The sequence below is a fragment of the Crocodylus siamensis genome, chromosome 4, assembly GCF_052110815.1.
Source record: "Crocodylus siamensis isolate JL-2025a chromosome 4, ASM5211081v1, whole genome shotgun sequence".
In the NCBI taxonomy this organism is placed as follows: Eukaryota; Metazoa; Chordata; order Crocodylia; family Crocodylidae; genus Crocodylus; species Crocodylus siamensis.
In genome coordinates, this window is record NC_143398.1 from 243,187,891 (window position 1) to 243,208,547 (window position 20,657).

The window sequence follows — 20,657 nt, forward strand, 5'->3', positions numbered from 1 at the left end:
GTTTCTCTCGGAGACGCAGTTAAACTAGCCGCTGTACTGTGAAAGGTCCTGTGGGACAAAAAGGCGGGTTCTCCAAGCCCATTGATGTTTTCAAGTGATGCTCTCATGCTACCAGGGAGTCGAAAGCTTGCTCCAAACGCTGTCTACCTCCCCAGGCCCACCTGGGTTCTGCTTTGTGCGACTGCTCTTTGTGAGATACCGCTGAAAGGGAAAACTGGATGAAAGGACGTACAGAAGCACACAATGAAGTACATCAGGAAGTTTGACTTTCCACTTCATACAGTCCATTGCCTACTTAATACCTTTTAAAGTTCACACCTGCAGAGGCAATGCTGATAGCATGGTCTGAAAACCCTTCTCTTGGTTCTCCAGGTTACTTCCCCCACAGCGAGTTGGTCTGCATAGCCACACGTGCTGGCCAACAAACAGAAAAGAAATGGCTTTTTCCAAGCGACGATAACTCTGTGGCCTCATGCAGGCAGCTTTCATTTGAGTTGAAGTTGAGTCCTGAAGTCATTTGAATGACAAATGTCTGTCTCTTAACCAAAAATCTTAGCCCAGATCCACACGTTTGATGCTGGGAAAGCCATAATTCACGAGGAAAGCAGCTTGTAGCTCCAGAGCAGAGGCATCATTGGAGATAAATCTCCATGTTATCTTCTACCAAATGAGTGCTAGCACATTAAGTCTGGAGAGCAGTGGGACGTCCAGAAACCTGCACTTATAGGTCTCTCCACAGTCTTTGCAATAGGCAGAGTGGTGATATTTCATTTTCAAAAGCATGGGCCTCTGTGGAGGAGGATAGAAAAAAGTCTGCTCCGAGTAATGACCTTAAATGTGCTACATTTACAGCAAAGAAGAGACCCTGCAGGTGGGCAGTATTAATGTTTCATCTGCATAGTCTCCTTGCCAGGTGCATTTTAGTAGCATTCGACATCTTTATTTTTCTAACTCTTTTTTTCAGTGCTTAGACATGTAGGAAACCCCCATAAGATATTGAGGCCGGTCTGTTTTACACTGTGATTTGTCTTCAAATGCCATTCCTTCTTTTGTCTAACAGATACCCATACTGCCAACTCTCATCCAATATTTTTGTCTAACTTTTTCTCTGAGTGTCCCCCCTCCCCTTTCCATGCTGATATGTATCACACTTCTTGAACATACCAGCACTGCGTAAAACTCCAGCATTTCCCCTCGTCAATGTGTTCACCAATTTTGTAGCACAGGGTTGCAAACTATTCTCAAAGATGCATAGTAAGCCTCATCATTGCTCTTCTGCTTCATGTCTTATTTTCCCCCAAAGTCCCTGGGGGATCTTTTTGAACACTTAAACCAAATCTTAAAATCTATGATGACACTCTCTGAAGCAGATTTTTCTGCTGTGTTCTCATTTCCTTGATCTTGCTTAGGTAACACAAAAGATGCCAAGATGCATCAATGTGTGTGGGGAGAGTTTACTGCAAGCAAGGAGCTCGTTTCCAATGTACCATATTCCTCACACTGGGCCCATTGAAAGTGGCTCATGGGTAGGGCATAATGCTATTTTCAGGCCATTCCTACTATGTGAAGAGTTTGCTTAGTTAACAGCTGGCACAGGGGAAGGTGCTCAAGGGTCAGGGAGCTTTAACCCGCTCCTGACAGTCCCTGCCTGCTTCATCCAGGAGAAGCCAAAAGAGGATTTGACCTCCTGGCTCCAACTCCAATATTTTTGGCCTAAGGCTCAACGTTTAATGAGAAGGTTTTGACCCAACACCTCCAGTCATTACGTGCCTCTGGGATTTAAAGTATCCACAACTGTGATCATTACAGAGAAAAGAAGCCGGTGATTAGGGGTAAAAGAAGAGATCCCAGAGAGACCAACACTTAATGTTTCTTTCACCCTACCATTGCTTTTATTCACTTAAAATAGGGAATATTCCCCCCTCCCCCCAGTCTCATAAATATTTGAATTGTATTATTAAATAGCTGAGAGAAACCTGTGTCTCTATGAGATCTGAGAGTAAAGTGTCAGGCCTTTCGTCTTCCCATTCTCTGGCAGGTGATATCAACCCTCGAGTGTGCTGGAAATGCCGTGTTAGCCTGCTGTGAAGAATCGGGGAGTGACAGTGCAGCACAATGAGGGACGTGATGACATGTAAATGCATCACTGTACTGCCTTGGGGAAATAACCAATTGCCAGCATCAAAAGAGTGAAGAAAGATACGGAGTGACAGGAGAATGTAAACTAATAACCCATTCCCTTTATAGGGAGTCCAAACATGCTATTTTATTTAGCTGATTTGAGGTGCCTTCATCTCGGGAAGAATCTGCTTGTCTACACACATGTCATTTAACCAAAGTCGTATTGTAAGCATGTGCTACTTCTGAAAGTCAGACTGGTTATTTACAGGGGTAGCGTTTACAATTCAGGGAGTTGGAAGATACAATATATTTACATATAAACTGAGGAAAGCGTCGCCTGGGACCACTGAGGGAAAGTCGATGTGGAGTCCCATCATCGTAGCCTGAGGAGCGAGCTGTTCGGAGTGCAAAGTGCATCGTGCAGAAACATATGGAGCCATTGGGACGTATTCTGGAGCTGTATCCTGACTCACCTCAATGCCTACCGTTATGTATAATTAAGCCATGGCTTCCCCATCATGGTTTTCCATTTATATTTCTTTCTCTGCATCATCTTTCCATCTCTTTTCACATCCACTTATAGACTAAATGTGAACAAATAAATGCCTGAGTCAAATGGTGAGTCCCAGAGTATTTAGATGAATAGAAATCTAATCTGGACTCGATGATCTCCCGAGGTCCCTTCCAGCCCTAATGTCTATGAAATAAGGCAAAATGAGTCCAGTGACCCTTATGGGCAGCACTCAGAATTTACCTACAAATTTTGGCTGGGTACCATAAGACTTGTATTCTTTGGCTGTACTGTCTCCAGTCTCTGGGCCTCATTTACAACCCCTGTTTCATAGGGCCACCACTTTGAAATATAAAGGGACCATAGATTTGGTACAAATTACCCTTATATCCATTTTAAAGGCTGCTATTATACAGCCGGAGTCAAGTATTGCATCCTTTGTGTAGTCATTAATGAGACACACTGTACTGACTGAATATTGAAAGACCTGATGCAAAGTTCATTGGCATGAATGAAAACTGGGCCCTAAATACTCAAGCACCAAACCTTAATGGAAAAAAACCCCACACTCCTGTTTTATGATATGACCATACCCTTCCTATTTTAAGGTTTCATCCAAATGACCTGTCTGGTTCTCCATGTATCTGTTGCCAGAGCTAAGAGATGAAGTTTATTCTATTCATATATGAGGCTTCGGCTTCTCATCTCTTCTGTTTGGCTGTACAGGCATCATATTTCTACTGGGAGAATCCCCGTTCTGCCAGTAGAAAACTACTAGCATACAAGCATTTGTTCAGTTTCTCCCAAGGAAATCATGTCCCTTCTGGGTGAGGATCTTACCTTCTTCTCCTCTTGAGGCATGTACAACAATTATATGGGGGATGTAGTTACATCTTATGGTGAGAACATGCTACTTTCAACTGGTGTTCAAGATAGCACGTGCTTTTTAGGAGTTGCACGTTAAGGGTTAATACCCCCTGTAATGTGCACTGTTCTGACCTGCCCTTAGAGTGCTGATGAGCTGGGGTACGTCTAGTCTAGCCTGCCTGCCTACTCTTTGGGGCTGGTTAGGTGGCCCATATTGCAGGCAGCCAGGGGCCGGTAGGGTCCCATCAGGCCTTCCAGCTTCTGCCTTGCCTACTAGGCACCTGTTGCCTGGATTGCCTCCTCCAGCTTGGATTGCTGTCCCCCCCTATAGTCCCCCTGCTTCCCAGGACTCCCCACCTGTCCTTTGGGATGCTCCACTGGCCCCCCTCATTCTCCCACCCTCGGGGCTCCCCTGGCTGCCTCATGGGGGGTCTTTCTCTACCCCACCCCAGGACTCATGGCTTACGTTCCCCAGCTCACTTGCAGCTCCCAGCACTTCCCAAGGAAGCAAGCAGGGAAAGGGAATCTGCCTGCCACTGCTGCTGTTCTCGGGGCTGGGCTCAGCTAGGAGAGTAGCAGTGGCTAGACAGGTGGGTTTCCCTTCCCTGCTGGTTCCCTTGGAACAGTGCCAGGAGCTGCAGGTGAGCCAGGGGACATGAAGGCAGGGGGAAGCCATGGGGGTGGTGGGGGGGAGGTTTGGGAGCAGGGAGGATGGGCAGGAGGGCTCCCACTGGAGATAGAGAGGATGGTGGATACCTTGAGAGGCAGGGGAGGTGGGGGAGTACCTCCCAAGGGCTAGGAGGAGGGGGGTATTTTTACGTTTAGGTGCTCCTGGCCCCTGCTGTCACCGTGGGGTAAGATAACGTGGCTGAAAGCAGTGTCTCCTGGGATGCTAATGGACCGCTCCCAACTGGTTTGGGGCCTGTGCAGGAGTTGCATAACATGAGCTGCCCAAAACCAATTAGAGGTAATCCTTGATGAAAGAGGATTACCTCTAAGCCACTCAGAGGGCCCTTAGCATGGGCTTTCATTCTCTAATGTGTGGGCACTCCTCATTTAAGGGCACTTAACCCATATTTAAGTTACTGTGCACCCTTAGATCAGCTTAACCAAGGTTAGGTTGATCTAAATGGCTGGTCATGCAGGCGTTCATAGGGCTTACATTTCTCTGAAAATGGTGCACCTGAACTGAAGTTAGTTCACTTCAGAGATGAATGTCTGTAGATGTTCACAGCACCGCTGTGGGGCCAGGAAAGCCCAGCCACTCACCACAGCCCCACGACTTTGCTGACTTTACCCCACCCCAATACTTCCTGGGCTATTCTTAGCCCCCTGACTCCCACTTCAGCGACCTCCCCTGGACTCTCCAGCTTCCCCTGTGGAGTCGCTAGCCCCTTCCCCCAAGATAAATTATCTGTCCAAACCTAAACCAGGTCCTGTGAGTGCTTTTTTTACCCCTAAAGTGCTGCATGGAGGGGGATACCCTGTTCCCTCCCCCAGCACAGCCCTTTCAAAGCTGCCATCTGCAGCCCACCTGCTTTCCCCCAGTATGTAGAAGAAGCTGCTGCCCACCTTCAATCCCCAAACCAGGGGTCTGGGAAGTGGGCAAGGGGCTTTGCCTTGCTACTCCAGTCCTCTGGGAGCTGGAGGAGTGGAGCTGGGGCAGGTTGATCCCCGGTCTAGGGAAGAGGTGGAGAGCAGTGGGGAGGGGGCAGCTGAGTGCTTGTATTGCTCCGTCTCCCAGGAAGATTATTAGTGGTGAAGATTTCTCAGATATACCCATGTCTAGAAATGAGAGCCCATTCAAGGCCTTAGATAAATACACAGATGATTAGACTTTAAAGGTGAAAAATTCAGTAAACAAAACTAACAAAACAAGTTGATCAGAATTGCTTTGCATGCACTATCTGTTTCAAAGTAGATAGAGCTGAGTCTCAATAGAATAAAAAAAAAATCCCTTGGCCATTATTCCAGAGAAAAAAATGATTAAGCCTCAGACCAATTTCCTTGAATCGGAAGGAAACACGGAGTGGCTTTCTGCTAATTCTCCAGTTCCAGTAAACTCATCCATCTGGTTCACTCCTGGCAAGGTGAATTTGAAAGAGTGGATTCAACCCTCCTCTTTCTGTTCATAACAGGGGGAGAGCCGAAGCAGCCTGTATTTTGTTTGTATTTTTCCTTGCTGTTTCTTTTTCCCCTTCGCTTGCCGTGCCTCCCTTTCCTTGAAGAAATGATTTATGATTTTTCAAATTAGCTTTATAGCTGCTCCCATCTTTCACAGCAGAGTCTCAGCCGTTGTACCGCATAATGGTGTGATAATGTTCAGTAACTGCGAATGTAAAGGCTGTAAAATCTTTTGTTACGATATCGGCCAGTGACCTAAAACTCAGGAGGCTGAGGTAAAGAAAACCCAGAAATGTTTAGTGAAGCATATAATCCCCTGAGTCTCTCGCAAGGATAATGCTGCAGTCTATTGAACATTTTATTTGTATTAAATGAGAGTTTTCCTTGGAGGAGCAGAGTCTTAAAATAAATAAATAAAGCCATTCACTTGTTCCCCTTTAGAAGCAGGATGCTGGAAACAGGGTGGACATTTTTTTTAAGAAGGAAAATGCTGATTGGTTGAAACCTAACTCACCTAATACCTTATAACCCAGGCTCCTCGCACTCCATGTGAATGCCCTGACCCCAAAGCCATTGGCTATTTTCTCTTATTTTTCATGAAACTCTCTGAGCAGTCTTGGTTTTGTCTCTTTCTGCAACAGAAAAATGGTTTCTGTTCAGAAAAATCTCACTTTTGTGGGCTGGAAACCCTGTGTCACATCTACTCCCAGTTTCTTAGGCTCAGGTAATCTAAACTCAGTTTAGGAACAGAGGGCTTTTGGGATTACTGAGTCCAGTCCCCTGCTGTCACGGGCAACTGTGCATCCATGAAGGGTGTCCTAGAACCAGGCTGATAGTGAGAAACCTTTTTCTGATTTCTAAGCTAAATTTATTTGGAGCTAGCTTATATCCATTTGTTCTTGTGTCAATGTGGTCATACATTTCACTTAACCTGTCATCCGAAATCTCCCCATATAACTCTCTGCAAGCAGACCGCATCCCTTCTTTATCAGATACTCTCTACAGAGTGATTCATGAACAGAACTGAAATTCATTGCAATTCAAAGAGAGTTCAGAAATATCTGTCTGTTCGAACTGTTCGAGCTGTGGTCTTGGATGTTGGTGGTTTAAATGATAAATAATAGTTCTCAGTTTTTTTAGGGTCATGCCCCCCTATTTAACTTTGCTTTATTGCTGTGTGCATCTATAATTCTGTGTTCTGAAGAACAAAAAGTAACGTTTTACAGCACCGCAACAGCACGATACATTTCCTAACAGCATGGGGTCCCTAGCACATGTTACATTATGGTACACTTAGTGACTAAGTACAGACAGTCAAAAAGCCCGAGGCTAAATTGATTCAGTCTTTGCATGTTAGTCTCCGCTGCATAGATTGAACTGACTGGCAAGTGACAGACATTCACTTTTGATTCTGGAAATGCAGCCACCTGCCTGAAATGGCCCAGGCCAGAAGCTGGGGGCGCTAGAGCATGCCTCCTTGCTGGGCTGGATTAGACAGCTTGTGGCAAGGTTAGCTTGCCCATCCTGCAAAGCATCCTGGGATGCTGGTAGACTGTGAGTTAAGGATTTTTGTCTGTACCGAACAGCTTTCCTAGGGATGTCACGTTCCCATGATTTGTATCCTATTGACAGATCAGAGCAGAGGGGATTTAACTGGATCCGGTTCTCTATCCCTATGTCTTATCCTAATATTGCTGTAGCAGTTTCCTTTGTCTTCAAAAGCACTTAAGATCATATAAATGCCAAGAAAAAGCTGAATGGTCCATTAAAATATGTTTGTACAAGGTTTATTTAATACCTACAAAAGTAATTGGAAAGAATCCAGTGGGGCTTTGGATAAGGTGTATAGCCGTTGGGAATCATCTTATGGAGTGTATGCTATTACACTATCACTTTTTTATCGCCGTCTATTTAGCCACTGTATTCTCAAGTTCCTTCTCTCAGGAAAAATGTTCCAACTCTTCCCTGAGTTGCTTCCAAATGCTGTTATCCACTACAATTTCAACTATTCATTCAGTACCTTGCTCAGATTAAGGCAACCTCCCCCATTTTTTACTTCTGAAAATAGAAGGTAATAGGACACTTTTCTACAGGGTGAGGTAGAGGAGAGCCTCTAGGAAAGTTTTAAATCTCTTTTTTTTCCCGCTATAGCTTTAGAGACTTTCTCCAATCACTAATCAGTCTGGAGGCCTTGGACTCTATGGCATTCTCAGATGATCCCTGATGGTTAGCTGGAGTTTCTAGCTGCTGTACACAGCTGATCTCCTTCTCCCTCTAGAGACTATAATCATTTTATCACATTTCCCAACCAGTGGGCATTTACTTTTTGGTTAAACTGGGTCCAAATGTAAAATCAGCTGTAAGCCAAAGGTTTTGTAGGGTGTCTGAGTTCCTGAACTTAAAGCAAAGTGCTTCTGATCACATGCAGCTACACTGGGAACGGCTTACTCTTCTGACTAGACCTGGTGTAATACTTTGCTGTATGCAATCAGTACAGATTTGACCTCTGTATTATGTATGTGCATTTCTCTTCCTTTTAGCAAGCATAAGTGTTACCTAATTGTCTGTGCTGCCACTATATCATTTCAAATGCTAATCTTTTCAGCGCTAGGAGGCTAAGGAGGGTTGTTCTGGGTTAATACATGGAAGGAGCCTTCAGACAAAATAAGCTGCTATACTTTTTTTTAAGGCAATAACTAGTTTCTTTGGCTCTTTTTTTCAGTTGATCCTTTGCCTTAGCCTGCTGCTGCAGGGTGCTCTTCTCTTTCTTCTCAGAGACAAAATTACACTTGAACCCACTTAAGCTACCCATACCATGTTGTTCAAAATAAAATGAATTAAGTTAGATTACAAATTGCCTAAGAATCATCCTTTCGATTATTTTACTGAAATGATGTTTGGTGATCATGCAACAGGTGCAGGCTGGGGACCGACTGGCTAAACAGCAGCTCTGCAGAAAAAGGACCTGGGGGGTGACAGTAGACAATTAGCTGGATATGAGCCAGCAGCGTGCCCTTGTTGCCAAGAAGGCTAACGGCATCCTGGGCTGCATCAGTAGGAGCATTGCCAGTAGATTGAGGGAAGTGATTTTTTCCCCTCTATTCAGCACTGTTGTCGCCATATCTGGAGTCCTGTGTCCAGTTGTCACCCCCCCTACAGAAAGGATGTGGACACTTTGGAGAGAGTCCAGCAGAGGGCAATGAAAATGTTTGTGGGGCTGGGGGACACGACTGGTAAGGAGAGGCTGAGGGAAATGGGCTGATTGAGTCTGCAGAAGAGAAGACCGAGGCGGATTGAATAGCAGCCGTCAAGTCCCCGCAGGGGGGCTGCAAAGGGGATGGCGCTGGGCTGTTCTCAGCAGGGGCAGATGACAGAACAAGGAGCAATGGGCCCAAGTTGCAGCATGGGAGGTTTAAGTTGGACATTAGGAAAAACTTTCTCACTTCAAGGGTAGTAAAGCACTGGAGCAGGCTGCCCAGAGAGGTGGTGGGACCTCCATCTTTGGAGGTTTTTAAGACCCGGATAGACAAAGCTTTCTCCGGGCTAGTCCTCCTTGGAGCAGGGGGTTGGACTAGATGTGGCCTTCTGAGGTCCCTTCAGCCCTCGTTGTCTATGAGTCTACGATCCTGTGATCGATGGGGCAAACATTTCACTGTTGAATGTAGGTGAAAAAACATTGTTGGTAAGGAGCCTGCAGTGCTTGCTTCATGTTCAAGGTCATTTTGGTCCATCCTGAGTGCTTCCTTGCCCTATTTCAGCATCCTGGCTTGTTCTAACTCAGTGGTTCTCAACCTTTTTTTGTACCAGGAGCTATTTATAAACATGGATGGCCACCCCAAACTAATCAATAGTTTAAGTAGACAGCCTGCTGCTAGACTGGTTTCTCACATTTTTCACCTTTACAGGAGAAAATCTGTGATTTTCCATATTTTTCTGCATCGTGCTGCAGACGCCCCCAGCGCTGCAGGCTGCTGTGCCACCCCACCCAGGCATCTGGGGCAGAGGCAGGACATGACAGCGAGAGAAGGGAAGGCAAGCCCGGAGACCCTGGCTGCAACAGCAGCTGGCAGGAGGAGAGGAGAGTGGACAGGAGGTGCCGCAAGGCCCGGTCCTAAGTGCATGAGATGAGCTCAGTGTACTGTCCAGCTGCTGACTCACTTGGGACAAAATCTTATCTAAACCTTGTACCCAGTAGGAAATTAAATCCCCCTCTCCGCATGTTCCAGCATGTAAAACTGAGCATTCTTGTATTACCTCTAAATGAAGGGAAAGTATAGTGTTCTCATTACAAATAGGAATTTAATCTTAGGAAAGATGTGAAAAGCACTGAACTCCCACCCAGAAGTTCAAGCCGATGTATTTTTGGCTGGGGGAAGGAGTGTTGTTAAAGTCTGGCTAACTTCCTTTTTGCAGAACTGGTTGAAATGTTTCAAAAGCCAGAAATGTCAACAATGGATTTTATTTCCAGTTTTGAGTTGAAAAAAGATAAGGAGGAAAGCCACGTTCCCCTGACCATAGTTAAATCCACTTTCTGTATTTGTTCTTCCAATTTTCACTTTTCTCTTTTTATTCCTCGTGGTTTTGGCTGCAACCAGAACCGGAAATAGCACAAGAAAAAGGAGTTTTTGTAGTGTCTGCTGCTCAGATAAATGTAGGACATAGCAGTAACATTGCAAGGTTAGAGGCAGGTTTCCATCCCAGCTTCCAAGTGACCGAGGTTCAGATGAAGTTTCAGATAAGAATATCTAGGTCCTTTTTCCAGGATGACATCCCTTCTGATCCCTTTTCCCTTTGCTAATTCTCATTTATATTGTTTTTGTATCTTGGAAGAAAAACCCATCAAGGTTTATTGTACCCAGTAGGAAATTAAATCCCTCTCTCTGGCACTTCATTTAATTCCTATTTTAAAATAAAGACTAGAAAGGCATTTGAAGATGCTAGGGAGCAGTCCCATCAAGTGCCTTATCACTTCAGTTAGGGATTTCCCCAAGCACCATACAACTTCCTACACATCCATCATCTGTTGTTCATTATAATTATTCTGTTAGAGTGAGATATCAGTTCTAATGAGAGACTGAACTGTGAAGAAAGCCTTTCACTTGAATGGTTTCTATCAGATTTTGGTTGTTGGGTTTTTTGTGTGTGTGTGTGTGTTTTTCTTTAGAGAGCATCTGAGTTCAAAGCAAACTGACTGCATTTTTTTCCTGGAGTGCGTTTTGCAGGAAATGTGATACAGTGAACGTGTCTCAGCTTCATCCATTGTTAAGCTTTTGTTATCAGGCTCAAATAACCTGGCTGGATAATGCAAAACAGAATAGGCCTGAACAAAACATTAGAGAATATCTTCTCTTGCAGGCTACAGTAAGATCTTAGATAGCGTTCAGAAAGGGAGAGATCGAGGCGCAATAATTCACGTACAACAGTGCCTTGCTTCTCAAATAGCACCACTGATTTCAGTGAGGCTGCTCCACCAGTGAAGTGCTAATCAGCTTAAGTACACCATTGAAAATGTGTTTGATTTCACCTTGGTTCGCATCACTTTCTTGTAAATGCAGCATTTTGCTAATTCCCTAGAAACAGTATCTGTTTAGGAAGCAGTGGGAAATAACACTGGTCACTTCAGGATTATGTTCCCAAAATATTTCCCTCCCATTGGAAAATGTCAATGCATTGCAATACATATTGTTTGCAGCAGAAGGTTGCATTTAGCAATTTCTTATTCAAAGAATATTGGAAAAGCTGAGGTTTCGTTATTTTTTAAAGACTTGTTTTGATATTTTTTTAACACATAAAAAGCTGGTTTTGATTCAAAATGACTTTTCATTTCCCACCTCCCCAACATACTTATTTTATCTTTTTCCCCCTCCCTACAGTTGCTTTAAAAATCAAAATGAAACCAAAGAGTTTGGAATTATTTCAGGGTAATGTTTAGATGGACCCTGAAGAAGAGCAGTTTTCTTTCAGGTTATTGAAGGCTGTTCCAAACTGATATTTTATTTTGTTTTTTTATCTCAGTTTGGGAAGCAGCGCAAACATTAGAAATCTTTTAAGTTTTCCAGGATGGAAAAATAATTAATTTCCACACCAGTGCTTCAGGGTTAATTTCCCAGCCACCTGCTGCACACTACAAATAAACACATGGTGAATATAAACTGGAGTAGATTTTATTCACAGGTGGCCAAGCTAACTGAGAGAGGAAATAGGTGTAAGGTGCAGACCTCCCAAGTCTTTTAAAATCATGCATCTCCTATGATTATATTATCCTTGAATCACCCAACCACCAGTCAATATACATCCAATTGCATAGGTAGATTTTTCTCGTTATGCATTTACAAGCCAGAGTATTCCCTGCTTACCAAGTCTGCATCTTTTTCACAGCTCAACTCTTTTCACCCACAGCCTTTCAATACATTATAAACCTGCTTTGTTTGTTACATTCCTGGATTATATTATTTGGTACTGACTCAACCAGATACACGTTGATTAGTTCTTGGCAATTTCATTCTTTTATGCCACTACAGTGCATGGCATAGCACATTGTATATCGGGGGTGGGAAAAATGCAGCCCACCAGATCACTCTATCTGGCTCGCGGGGCTCCTAAAAAATTTAGAAAAGTAATATTTCTCTGCCCCTGGCTGCCGGTCATGCAGCCCTTGATGGCTTGCCAAAACTCAGTAAGCGGCCCTCTACCAAAAATAATTCATGCACTGAAAGTTTGGTTGAGCAATTCAGCTATTCCCTGAATTTTCAGTGCTTTCAGAAGTTAATCCTTTGCAGCAGTTGCATTAGGCCTCAGCTTTCTAACTTAGCCAACGAGGAAAGGGCATGGGTAAGACTGCTCCTCACCCTGATGAAGGGCATTTGTACCCAAAAGCTTACAATTTTTTTTTTCCAACTATCTGAGTTGATCTAATAAAAGATATCGAATTTACCTGAAGAACCTTGTCTGCCTGTGTCCTTAGACCGACATGGCTACAACCTCCACCCCTGTGCTATGCCCCACAGTCATTGAATAGCAGAATGGGATTATCCAACCATTCATGGACATTTGGAGTGGCGCTAGGTCTTCAGCTGAATTGCGGTCCTCACAGGTTTGCTTCTCATTTCTTTCAGGGCAACGTGACTTTCTCCTGTTCTGAACCACAAATCGTTCCCATCACCTTTGTCAGTTCCAGCAGCAGCTATTTGCTGCTACCCGGCACTCCCCAAATCGACGGGCTGTCGGTCAGCTTCCAGTTTCGAACGTGGAACAAAGATGGCCTGCTCCTATCCACCACGCTGTCTGAAGGGTCTGGGACGCTCCTGCTTTACCTCCATGCTGGCAGATTGATGCTCGTCATTCAGAAAGCATCCGAAACCTCGGTGGAGATCAATGAAGGTACCCCACTTTAGTTGGCGTCTCTCACCGGTGTCTGTTTTCAAGCTCGGGAGTCTGTTGCATGGAAGAAAAAATATCGGCATAAAGGAGGATGAGGTCTTGCTTTGCCTTATCGAATTGAGCTTTAAGTTTGCAACAGTAAAAAAGATGTAAAAAAGCCAAAGGAACTTGGATCCAGAGGGGTTAGGCCTATTTCTACTCAACATTAAAAAATAAAAAAAATTGAGATTCAAGTTGCTTTAGAAACTCACAGAACAGTAGAAATCCTGTTCTTTGAGTTATTACAATGAACTGGACCTTTGGTCTAAGCAAACCTCATTCCTCAGTGGACTCAACAGGGCTGGTTTTGCACCACGTGAAAGCTTCCCCAACAGCACATGCGCATCGATGCACCAGTGCAGGAGCCATCTCAGCTCCTCTCACAACTTAGAGCAGCCTGAGGGCCACTCTGATTTGTATTTGTCTGTCCCCAAAGACATGCCCTTTCCACAGTGTCACACCCAACTACCTCTCCTTCATGGAGAGCATTGGAGGGGGTAGTTTTAAACCACCAGAAGAGTCTGGGAGAAGTCCACTTAAACCACCTTGAAATCTGCTTTCCACAACTGGAGTGGTAAAATGCCAATTTAATACAGCTCCACCCCTCTCCTAGACTTAAGAATAAAATACCCATAGAGAGAATGCATTGGACAGTTCTTCACTTGCTCCTGTGGCTATGTACTATGCCTTTTCAATTGCCCTCTTAAAACAAAGAGCAGCTAGATAAAAGTCATGCAGACTTCTCATGTCTAACCTTGTTTAATCTGATGTGGAGCATCCTACTTGATGTTCTGGGTCAACCTGTTTTGTTCAGTTGCTTTACATGCTTCTGAAATGGCAGGTTTCACTTGAACACATGCCAAAAATAAAATGTCATGCACCCTCCACAAAGGGACCTTTGCTCAGAAATGCACCCATTTCCATGGCAAATGGAGGAACTATATCTCAATCTTGATTTTTCCCCCCCAGACCTTAGCATCATTTCTCACTAGAAAATCATCCTATTGTTTGTTGAAAATTGGTCCATTTCCCCAGCAAATTGGCCTGTTTTTCTATGAAAAAAGAGGAAACTTTTATGGAAATGGTCTAATTTTGGGGTTCATAATGAAACGATTTCACACACACATCCAGATGAAGTGTTTGCATTTCATTTTGCACAGTTAGTGTGCCCCTTTGTGTCACTAAGTGCTTTTGATTTCCTCTGAAAGCAGTGTTAATGAAAAATTCCCGTTAGAGAGGGTAAATATAAAATGTCTGACTCGGGACTCAGCTGTATGAGTTTCATTCTGATATAATTATGTCGACTCTAACGATACGCACTGCCATAAGTCATACTGGAACCATGCCCAGGGACTTGTGTGTCTCAGAAGAGGTCTCATGGAGTTTAAGGCTGTATTTGGGCTGTGCCATTTAAAGAATTGTATATCCAATACACATGCTTAGAGCAAAGCGGTAAAGAGTCATATTAGTTGCAGCCTTGCACAGGGATGCAAAAGGGAGAGGTGATGCTAACAGCGTAACCCCTTCCCCTCCCCTGAGTTTTCTTTATAGGTGGGACAAAGGAACAAAAGTCCCAGTAAAAGCCAATAGATATTGTGCTTCAATCTCCTTTATAAGCTCTTGGAAATTTCTTCCCTTTTGTCCCAATGTCTTTCTATTGCCAGCTGCTTCCAGAGGTAGTAAGGATGCATCAGCCTCCAATGCAGATCACTGCATTTTAGTGTCCTCCGGGTGGTGTTGGTGTTTTCCTAAATCAGAGGTTGGATCCTGTAGACATTTGAAAAATGTCCTCGTTTTCCTGCCCCTCTCTTCTCTTTCACCATTCGTGTTTGTTTTCTAGGCAGCAATCTCCATGACGGGCTGTGGCATTCAGTTAACATCAACGCCAGACGAAATCGCATTACCCTGATGATGGATAATGATGTTGCATCTGCGGCCCATGCAACCACGGCCTCCCCAATCTTTTCTGGAGACAGCTACTACTTTGGAGGTAGGTGGCTTCAGACTGTAACAAGATGGGTTTCTGTGATCCAACCTGCTGTGGACTGAACTTTGAAAAGATGATTTACCCCTACTTGAAGGAGTCCATGGAGGGGACTGCTGGCAAGTCTATATGGCACACGACAGCACTGAAACTTTGAACTAGCTCCAACTTCAGACCTAGGAGCAGCACAGTGGCATTTGCATTGCACTGGCCAGGGCAGCATATATAACATGATATTCTTGAATTGCATGTTATAGCAAAGCGTTATATTAAAATGCATAAACAGGCTTGGAAACATGAGACCAAAATCCCAGGTGCCCTTACCCTGTCTCACTGAGCCACAAAGTCATGCACAAGATTACTTGCCCCCATGCCTCATACATGTGCATGTGCACACAGCAGCTCAGTCCCAAAGGAAGGTGTGGAGCATGCCCCCACCCCCAGTCTATAGCAGGCTGATTGGGGCACTCTCCTGGGAAGCGGACTATAAGGGTTCCTAAACACTCGGGCTGAGGAAGGTTTAGACCCAACATCTCCCATTCAGTGGAAGATTGCTTTACAGAAGGTCAGAATCACCTTCATTATGGCCAGTCAGAGCTTATAGGAATAAGGTAGGGTGAAACATGTTTTGTTTGGGGGGGGGGGGTGTTTCCTACTGGCTAAGAGCCTTTCTGGGGACTTAGGTGCCTATCTGTTTGAATCCCTCTGAGCTTGTGCCTACAGGACTTGATCATCCAAAATGGAAGTGACAGATACATCTATGCACTTTTGAGCTTTGGAGTTGCTGATGTTAAAACTCATTTAAGCCTCATTGAGGACTGAATTGTGCCCTAAGTCAACACCAAGGCTCCTAAATTTCTTGATCACATTTTGGAAGTATTCATAGAAATCATAGAAAATTAAGGTTGAAGGGACCTCAGGAGGTCACATCTAGTCCAACCCCCTGCTCCAAGCAGGACCAGCCCCAACTACATCATCCCAGCCAAGGCTTTGTCTACCTGGGTCTTCAAAACCTCCAGGGACGCCACCACCGCTCTGGGCAGCCTGTTCCAGTGCTTCACCACCCTCCTTGTGAGAAAGTTGTTTCTAATATCCAACCTAAACCTCCCTCACTGCAGCTTGAGCCCATTGCTCCTTCTCCTGTCGTCTGCCCCCACTGAGACCAGTCCAGCTCCATCCTCTTTGCAGCCCCCCTGCAGGGAGGTGAAGGCTGCTATTCAATCCCCCTCTGTTTTCTCTTCTCCAGACTGAATAAGCCCAGTGCCCTCAGTCATGTACCCCAGGCCCAAACCATCTTTATTGTCCTTTTCTGGACTCTCTCCAGCTTGTCCACATCCTTCCTGTATTGCCTGATGTCTTTTTGTGTTGTAAGCTGTTTGGAAGAGGAACCACTCTTAACTACTGTGCCTCCACAACTCCTGTTTCCTGACATGTTTTAATTCTCCAGTCAAAACAGTAATACAGTAGTCATCTTCTCTAGACTGTCCAAAACGGGGTAAAACAAGAAGAAACTAATATTTTCCTTCCAAGTGGCCATGGGATTATGTCCATGTGCCTACATGTGTAGACCCGGCAGGATTTTAGCTATTCTGATTTACAGTTTGCATAGCTTTTGGTCTGGACAAAACAGCTCCTGCCTGTTGAGTTGAAAGAAGATGAAAGTAATTTTACTTTGCTTATCACACCCAAAGTCCTTGCACCCAATTTTCTTCATGGCTTCTCTCTTTTCTTGATTATTGTGGGATTTATGACACACGGGCTCAACCAGTAAAAGGAATGAAAACACTAGGAATAATTAGGCCTCAATGTCTTCCTTCAAGAAGTCCCAACAGAAACAAATGATCCATCTCAATATTATTCCTCATCTCTCTCTTTTTTTTCCCCCTCTCTCCTTTATCCCACAGGGTGCACTGACAATTTCACTGATTCCCAATGTTTAAATCCCATTACTGCGTTTCAAGGCTGCATGAGACTCATCTTTATTGATAACCAGCCCAAGGACCTCATTTTGGTTCAGCAAGGTTCCCTGGGGAATTTCAGTGATTTACACATTGATCTGTGTGGCATCAAAGACAGGTAATTATTGTCTCTCTTTTCTTGTGTTTGTGGGGGGTTTTCCCCGCTGTAGCAGTTTGTAAATACAGGTTGTATGAAGTGAAAATTTTAATCTCCCAACATTATAGATATTAAGCATAATGGAGCTACTAATAGAAAATATTACAGCAAAGATACAGGGACTGGAGGGGAAATAGTTTAAATTACATGAGGCTCTGTTCACATTGACTCGCAGGAAATAGAGTATGCAAATTCAATCAAACTGCAGGTTGGTGAAAGGATTAAATTTTATGCATAAACAACAGTTGATTGCTTTGAAGCATAAAAGGAAAGAGAAGGAGATGGAGAAATTATTTGATTCATCAAAACATGTCATCTCCTTAATACACTCTGTGTTTTGTTTTAATAGATCGTTTACAGTTTTCGTGTTAGCCTGTACATCACAGCACATTTATAAGAGAGATGAGGTACATAGCACCAGTGTATTGCTAATGCAGTAAGACAAAATAATGATAAAATGTCTACATCTGCCAAAGATGGACCTGGACTGAAATGCTGATGTGAATCCTTTGTAAGCAGGGATGGGAATCAAGGGTGAATATATATTTAAATAAATAAATGAAGTATATATTTATATATGCATAAAATGAATGTACAATGAATATATTTTTAATAGGGCTGTGCAACGCTTCAGTCCCTGATTTGGTTTGGCAGAGATTCGGCCCGATTCGGTGGCCAAATCTCCAAATCCAAATCAAATCAGAGGACCTTTTAATCTCTCTGAATAGAATCAGAGAGATTCAGAAAGATTCAGTGATTTGGACATACACACAGCTTTAAATGTTTTTTCTACATACCTCGAGGTACCAGGCAGCTGGAGCATCCCACAGAAGTGTGGGAGGGGGGTTCCCCAATATGCTCAGCAGCGCACCCAGAAGTGGACCACAAACACTTCCAGTCTACTTCTGGGTCTGCCAGGGAGTGCAATGTGGGCCCCCCATGGCCTCCTGGCTCGGTGATTGGTGCCTCTTGGGTTTGGGCATCACACAGGGTCCCCCTGAGGCCAACGCTGAGCCAGGGGATCATGGGGGGCAGCGTGCTCCCCGGTGGACCCAGAAGTGGATTGGAAGTACTCCTGGTCCACTTTTGGGATCACTGCCAAGCAAATGCGCTCCGCCCCATTCCCCTGCACTCCTGTGGGACGCTCCATCTGCCCCAGCACCACAGCATTCGTGAGCCGCCTGGTACCTCGAGGTATGTAGAAAACACTTTTAATGCTGTGTGTATGGCCAAATCACTGATTCCCCAAATCAGCATCGAATGTTCAGATTTGGATTCGACCAAATCACATCAGGGACATTGATCTGAATCAACTAATCGAATCACTGTCTCTGATTTCGGCTGAATCCAAATTGAATAGGGCCCATTTTGCATGCCCCTAATATTTAATAATAATAGTTTAAATAAACAAATACATATTTAAAAAACAAACCAACCCCAAACCTCAGGCTTTCAACCAAGGGGGCTGCAGCATATGAATTTCACAGGTGCTGTATGGCTACAAAAGTTGGTAGGAAACAAGTGGTTGAGATAAAATATAATAATGAAAAGCAAGAATGCTTCTAAAGAAAAAGCTTCATTTTAAGCTAAGGCGCTAAAATGGGGGGGAGGAGTAACTCTGTACATTTTTTTTCCTAATGTCTTCTCTCCTCCCTGACAAATTATTTGAACTCTTGCATTATTCCAAAATAGACAAGTAAATACAACTTGTGTTTGAAGTATGTTGAATTTTTAAAAATCTTAGGGTCTAATTTAATTTCCATAGAATCACAGGTTGGAAATGGACTTTGAGAGACATGTCATCAACCCCTGCACAGATACAGGACAGTAAAAACACACATGGCGCTTGCGCCTCCATATCCAAGTCTTTTGCTTCCTTTTTCATGAGCTGTACTGGCTGCCTCTTAATCAAAGCTTTATTGGAAAAATTAAAATGGTAGGTTTGTTGCTCTTTTGTGGAGAATTAAAGGACATGGAAAGGATTAGAGGAGGGGTGTTTGTTTTATTTTTTATGTAAGAACTGTATAGACACTGGAGGTGGAAGGGATTTCTGGTGTCATTGGTGGCTAGTGCTAGGAATCCACTTTTGATGGCTACAGACAGGAGGAGATTGGCTGAGTCATGGGGGCTGGTTTTCTATAGTCTAGATGCATCTGGATCCCTTGTCCTCCATCTTGCTGCTGCCCTGTTCCTGATTGTTGCTTCCCTCTCCTTCCCATCACTCAGTCCCACAGCTGCTTTCTGAGCATACCAGAGGACAATGCTGACCTCACTTGTCTCCTTCCTTCTCCTCCTGGATATGACTGAGCTCATGCATCTGCTTGGCTTGGCTAGCATGGTTCTGCATAACCTGACTGTGCCATGGTGTTTGGTTCCCTCAGTGTTTTTTAATTTTTCTAAATGTTGCAAATGCTAAACCTGTTCGTCAAACTGTTTTCATACTATTAAGCAGCATTGGGTGTTTATACATGTGCTCGGGGGAGGGGGGGGGCACTTTAATTTGTGCGACTCTGATAGCCATTCTAATTAAAGTGCTCACCGTGTCACGTGTATTCAGCTTCCTGCACTTTAAAATGGCAGTGGGGGCACTTTAGCTAAAGCTTATTTGACAAACTTCAGTTAAAGCACCCCCACTGCCATTTTGAAGCATAGGGGTGCTAAAGAGACATGATGCAGAGACTGCTGGAGCATGCTAATTATCACGCTTTAGCAGATTCGATTTATCAAACTTGCTCCAATGCACGCTAATTAGGTGCCTAGGTGCCGTTATTTGGCAACTTGTGGGGTGCCAAAGAGTGATTACCAACTGGATGTCTAAATGCCCATTATTTGGCAACATGTGGGGTGCCAAATAGTGGTTACCAACTGCAGCATATGAATTTCACAGGTGCTGCATGACTACAAAATTTGGTAGGAAACAAGTGGTTGAGATAAAATAAAATAATGAAAAACAAAAATACTTCTAAAGAAAAAGCTTCATTTTAAGCTAAGGTGCTAAAAGGAAGGATGTGGAGTTTGCAACAACAGATTCTCTATATTGAAATGGATCCTTTAATGAAAGGTCACGTACGAGGGAAGTAGAGGAGAACTTTGATACCTTGGATAGTTGCTTAGTGTCCAAGGACACAGCTGTGCCCGTGGTAAGGCTGTTCTTGGTGCTTTGGCTGCCTGATGGCTATGCCAAAGAATTATTCATGCAGGTTGAATAGGTTAGACCAGACCTGTAGCATGCATGGATGCTGTAAGTGGCATAGGCAGCCTCTATGTGTGGCATGTGGCAGCGTGGCGAGGCTACAGGCAGCACAGTGGCAGATGCGGCAGGGAGCAAAGGCCCACCAGCAGAAAGCAGAGCAATAGATCGGGCAGGAAAGCAAAAGGCAGAGAGCAGAAAGTAGTGTAGCAGATTGGACAGAGGAAGGGGATCAGGGTGCCATTCAGGGTGGTGGGCAACTAAATGAGGCATGCTTGCCAAGAAGGTTGGAGACACATGTATAAGGTGGTTTAGATAGGGGTGAT

The 20,657-nt window shown here is 44.2% G+C and overlaps 1 protein-coding gene across 1 annotated transcript in view; it reads left to right on the top strand.

The window, feature by feature from the left end:
- Window positions 1–20,657, top strand: part of CNTNAP5 (contactin associated protein family member 5) — a 465,902-nt gene that overhangs the window by 253,740 nt on the left and 191,505 nt on the right. Inside the window, exons 8-10 of the mRNA XM_090046063.1 lie at window positions 12,739–13,003; window positions 14,883–15,032; window positions 16,931–17,102. Coding sequence (XP_089902189.1) covers window positions 12,739–13,003; window positions 14,883–15,032; window positions 16,931–17,102 — 587 coding nt within the window. The remainder of the gene's footprint in view (window positions 1–12,738; window positions 13,004–14,882; window positions 15,033–16,930; window positions 17,103–20,657) is intronic.